Source organism: Gekko japonicus, unplaced genomic scaffold, assembly GCF_001447785.1.
Source record: "Gekko japonicus isolate JY-2015 unplaced genomic scaffold, Gekko_japonicus_V1.1 scaffold3305, whole genome shotgun sequence".
In the NCBI taxonomy this organism is placed as follows: Eukaryota; Metazoa; Chordata; class Lepidosauria; order Squamata; family Gekkonidae; genus Gekko; species Gekko japonicus.
The window spans coordinates 100,374-105,552 of NW_015163188.1; the positions used below are offsets into that span (position 1 = coordinate 100,374).

The window sequence follows — 5,179 nt, forward strand, 5'->3', positions numbered from 1 at the left end:
AGGTCCAGGGGGAGCCCCCCCCGCCAGGCCCTGCCGCCGTCCTTCTCCAGCACACCCACCCCCAGAAGGGGGGTCCGGCCCCCTGCCCAGGAAGAGGGGGCTGAGGGCGCTGGAGATGGAGTGCCCGGAGGAGGAGGAGGAGGAGGACACCGCAGCAGCGGCCTGGGATTGGGGCCACGCGGCCACCCGGTCCCGCCTGGAGGAGGCCCACTTCCCCGCGAAGGCGGAGGCGGCAGAGCGGAGTGAGTTCTGGGCCTTCTGGGAGCGGCTGCGGCGCTTCCGTGGCCGGCCGGCGGGTGAGAAGGGCCCTGGAGGCGCTGGCCCGCCCGCCCGGCGGCAGGGGTACGATGCCCGCTGGCGCATCAACCTGCGGCTGCCGAGGGGGCGGGAAGTGGCGGGCGTGCCGGAGGCCCGGGTGCAGGAGTTCCGCCGAGCCCTGCTGCACTTCCTGGACTTCCAGCAGAAGCGCAGTTTCGCCCGCCTGGCCCAGCTGCAGCGAGACCGGGCCGCCTTGCCCATCGCGCGCTTCCGGGAAGCGCTGCTGACCGCAGTGGCCCGGAGCCCGGTGGTGGTCGTGGCCGGGGACACGGGCTGCGGCAAGTCCACGCAGGTGCCGCAGTTCCTCCTGGACGCCGGCTACACCCACGTGGCCTGCACCCAGCCCCGGCGCATCGCTTGCATCGCCCTGGCCCAGCGGGTGGCCTACGAGAGCCTGCAGCGCTACGGCAACCAGGTGAGCTTCGCCCGCAGCAGCAGCAGACCGGGGGTGGGGGGGCGGGAGGTTGGTCCCTGGCGGGGCCTGTCTGTCTGTGGCAGAAGCCAGACCCACCGTACCCGTCTGCTGCTCTCGGCCCACCAGGTCGGCTACCAGATCCGCTTCGAGAGCTCCTGCTCCTCCGCCACGCGGATCGTCTTCCTGACGGAAGGGCTGCTCCTGCGCCAGGCCCAGCGGGACCCCACCCTGCCCGGCTACCACGTCCTGCTCGTGGACGAGGCCCACGAACGGCGCCTGCACGGGGACTTCCTCCTGGGACTGCTGCGCCGGCTCCTGCCGGCCCGGCCCGACCTCAAGCTGGTGCTCATGTCCGCCACCATCAACATCCGGCTCTTCGCCGACTACTTCGGGGGGGCCCCCGTCGTTCAAGTCCCCGGCCGGCTCTTCCCCATCACGGTGAGGAGGAGGAGGAGGAGGAGGAGGCTCCTCTGAGGTGGGGCAGGGTGGGGCGGCCTTTGCCAGGTGGAGGAGGCGGTTTCAGTGGGGCTTTGGGAGTCTTTGCTGAGCCCTAACCCTCCCTCTCTTCCGGGTCGAAGAGATTGCAGCCAGAGCAGACCGTGTCTTTCCTTTCCCGGCTGTATTTCTGTGGCCGTGAAGGTTGGAGAGGGGGGCGTGAGAGGGGCGAGGGGTCAGGCAGACCCGCTGGGCTGTGCGGAGCTTCACGGCACGCCTTCCGTCTGCCCCTCCCTCCCCCCCCCAGGTCCTGTACGAGCCCATCCCCCCGGAGGAGGGTGGGGCCGGCGGGCGTAAGGAGCGGCTGGACCCCCGGCCCTACCTGCGTGTCCTCCAGGCCATCGACCACAAGTACCCTCCGGAGGAGAGGGGGGACCTCCTCGTCTTCCTCAGCGGCGTGGCTGAGATCGGGGCCGTGGTGGAGGCGGCCCAGGCCTACGCCACTCACACCCAGCGCTGGGTGGTCCTCCCTCTGCACAGCACCCTCTCCGTGGCCGAGCAGGACAAGGTGAGAGGCGGGGGGGGGGCTCGGCAGGCAGCCCCGAGCCGGCCTCCCTTGAGCGGGGTGGGAGGCTTTTCAAGGGAAGGGCCGGAGTGGTGCTTTGGAAGCGGCAGTTAGTGGCCCGTCTCGTCCGGAAAGGACGGCTGGATGCAAAGGCCAGGGAAAAACGCCAGTGGAGGGAAGTCAGTCAGAAGAGCTCCAGCCCTCTTGGACCGGTGGGATGTGGCGCGACGGACGCCTGGGTCCTCTTCGCCTCTGTGCGAGAAGAGAGAGCTGCCCGCGGGTGCAGAGGAGGGGCTTCTTAACTGCCTTGTCCCCTTCCCCTTCCTCCTCCCCCCCCCGGCAGGTATTCGACATGCCCCCCCCGGGAGTCCGGAAGTGCATCGTCTCCACCAACATCGCAGAGACATCGGTTACCATTGACGGTGTCCGATTTGTGGTGGATTCAGGTACATAAGAACACAAGAACATAAGAGATGCCAGTGTTGGATCAGTCCAACACTCTGTGTCACACAGTGGCCAGAAATACCAGTGCCATCAGGAGGTCCACCAGTGGGGCCAGGACACTAGAAGCCCTCCCACTGTTGACCCCCCCCCCCAAAGCACCAAGAAGACAGAGCATCACTTGCCCCAGAGCCCCTATCTATACCTTGTGGCTAATAGCTCTGCTCCATATGCTTATCTAATTCCCTCTTGAAGCCGTCCATGCTTGTAGCCGCCACCACCTCCTGTGGCAGTGGATTCCAAGTGTTAATCACTCTTTGGGTGAAGAAGTACTTCCTTTTATCCATTCTAACCCGACCGCTCAGCAATTTCATGGAGTGCCCACGAGTTCTTGTATTGAGAGAAAGGGATAAAAGTACCTTGTATTGTGAGAAAGGGAGAAAAGTAGAAGCGGGAGAGCCAGTTTGGTGTACTGGTTAGGAGCGCGGACTCTAATTTTGGAGAACCGGGTTTGATTCCCCACTCCTCCTCCGCATGCAGCTGCTGGTGTGACCTTGGGTCAGTCACAAGTTCTCTCAGAGCTGTCATTGAAAAAAAGAGCCGTTTCCGTCAAGAGCTCTCTCAGCCCCACCCGCCTCACAGGGGGTGTCTGTCTGTTGTGGGGAGGGGGAGGGAAAGGAGTTTGGAAGCCGCTCTGAGACTCCCTTGGGTAGTGAAGGGCCGTGGGGTACGAATCCAATCTCCCCCTCCCCCCCTCCTTTCTGGCGGCTGGGGTGGGCTGCCTGGGGCACGTGGAGCCTCGCTAGCGGTGTGGGGAGCCGCTTCTCCTGTCCTTCAGCTCTGGCAGGGAGGAGGGGGCGCTTTGGCCTCTCTGGCTCCACTGCAGGGGGGGGGGCACGTCTCCTTGGCCTCCCCAGGTGCCTGGAGCAGGGATCTGCCCCCAGGAACTGTGGGGTCTCCTCTCCCTTCCTTCTTTCAAAGAGGGAGCCGGGTGGTTCGGCTGGTAGCTGGAAGAGGACTGGGTGTTCTGGCAGGGCTGAGTGAGGGGCTCAGGGGCACCGTGTCCGTTCAGTGCCCAGGGAGGCGGGGTGGGTCCCACAGTCCCTTCTGGGCAGCCAGCCCCTGGCGGTGCCCTGCGCTGACCCGAAGCCCCTCCTTGTCCCCCCCCCCCCGGCCGGAAAGTGAAGGAGGTCAGCTACGACCCGAAGGCCAAGATGCAGCGGCTGCAGGAGTTCTGGATCAGCCGAGCCAGCGCCGAGCAGCGCAAGGGGCGTGCCGGTCGGACGGGGCCCGGGGTATGCTACCGGCTCTATGCCGAGTCGGACTACGATGGCTTTGCGGCCTACTCGGTGCCGGAGATCCAGCGTGTGGCTCTCGACGCCCTGGTGCTGCAGGTAAGGGGCCGTGCTGGTCTCCACTTGTGGCCGGCCGGACCTTCTCTTGGCTGGCCGCCCCCGGGGAGGGCACGTGGCCACGCAACGGGCAGGGTCTGGGAGGCAGCTCAGGCCGGAGGCAGCTTCTGCCCTTTGTCCGGTTCTGCCTGAGCCCCGCGGGGGCCCCTGGCTCCGTCCCTGACCCAAAAGGCATCTCTCGCTGCAGGGCTAAGAGAGGCCACCCCGGGGGTGGCATGGTCGGCAGTGCCCTGGTCGCTGCAGGGCTAAGAGATGCCACCCCGGGGGTGGCGTGGTCGGCAGTGCCCTGGAGCAAGTGGGGGTGGAGACCGGAGGGGGGGGAGGGAGGGGGGGGTTGTCTCCTGCCCGTGGCTGGAGCAGGGGGCTGGCGCTGCCCTTTCCCAGCCGCTTCTGGGACGCGATCCTGATTTGGGGCAAAACGAGGGGCCGGGCATGGTGGCCGGTGGAGTGCCCGTGTGACCCATCCGCACCAGCCGTGTGGAGAGGGAGAGGCCCCGTCTCTGTCCCGGCGTGGACGTAGTCCAGGGTCTGGCTTGGCCTGGCCCGCCCTCCCACGGGGGGGGGGGTTGCGGAGGGGGTTGTCCACCGACCTGCCCCTCTCCCCTCCTAGATGAAGAGCATGGGTCTGGGGGACCCCCGAGCCTTCCCTTTCCTGGAGCCCCCCCCTGCGGCCAGCCTGGAGACAGCGGTGGGGTACCTAAAGCACCAGGGAGCCCTGGACCCGGAGGAGGAGCTCACGCCCATCGGGAGCCTGCTGGCCGAGCTGCCCGTGGAGGTGGTGGTCGGTAAGCGGCTGGGCAGGGGGGCGGGGCCTCAGACCCCGGTCAGGTTTCGGGACTTGGCCCCTCCAGTCCCACACTCTGTCTGTCACACAGTGGGGGCCAAAGACACCAGGGGCCATCAGGAGGTCCAGCAGTGGGGCCGGGACACTAGAAGCCCTCCCACTGTTGAACCCCCCCCCCCCAGAGGCACCAAGAACACAGAGCATCCCCTGCCCCAGACCGAGAGTTCCTACCTACACCTTGTGGCTGATGGCCACCGATGGACTTCTCTGCTCCAGATGTTTGCCTTGTAGCTGCAAGAGGTCTATCCTCCCTCTCCGCCCCGTGTCAAAGGAACGTGTGCCTCTAGGGATGCACTGAGTGTCTTTGGGGGGAGTCAGAGCCCTGGTGTGGGGCAGAGCTTGGTCCTCCGGGTTGTGGCAGAGATGTTGCTGGGGGCTGAAATGCCCGGGGGAGGGGGGAGGACTTTGCTGGGGGGGGCAGTGCCCTGGCTGATGCACCCCTGATGCCTGCCTGCTTCCCACCCTCCCTGCAGGAAAGATGCTGGTGCTGGGGACCCTCTTTGGCCTGGCTGCCCCCACCCTGACCACGGCGGCCGTCCTGAGCGTGCCCTCCCCGTTCCTGCGTAGCGGCAGCGGGCGCTGCGACCCCGACTGTGCCACCTCCAGGTGGCCCCTGGAGAGCCCCCTGGGGGACCCCCTCACCTTGCTGAACCTCTTTGACGCCTGGGTGCAGGTGAGCGTGTGCCCCCCTCCCCTCCCCTCCCCCTCCTCCTTGGCCGGCCTGCTAAGCTGCAGCTCTGCCCCCCCCC

The 5,179-nt window shown here is 66.9% G+C and overlaps 1 protein-coding gene across 1 annotated transcript in view; it reads left to right on the forward strand.

The window, feature by feature from the left end:
- Positions 1-5,179, forward strand: part of DHX34 (DEAH-box helicase 34) — a 9,475-nt gene that overhangs the window by 511 nt on the left and 3,785 nt on the right. Inside the window, exons 2-8 of the mRNA XM_015407125.1 lie at positions 3-733; positions 860-1,171; positions 1,476-1,736; positions 2,077-2,179; positions 3,351-3,568; positions 4,197-4,371; positions 4,904-5,103. Coding sequence (XP_015262611.1) covers positions 116-733; positions 860-1,171; positions 1,476-1,736; positions 2,077-2,179; positions 3,351-3,568; positions 4,197-4,371; positions 4,904-5,103 — 1,887 coding nt within the window. The 5' untranslated portion in view covers positions 3-115. The remainder of the gene's footprint in view (positions 1-2; positions 734-859; positions 1,172-1,475; positions 1,737-2,076; positions 2,180-3,350; positions 3,569-4,196; positions 4,372-4,903; positions 5,104-5,179) is intronic.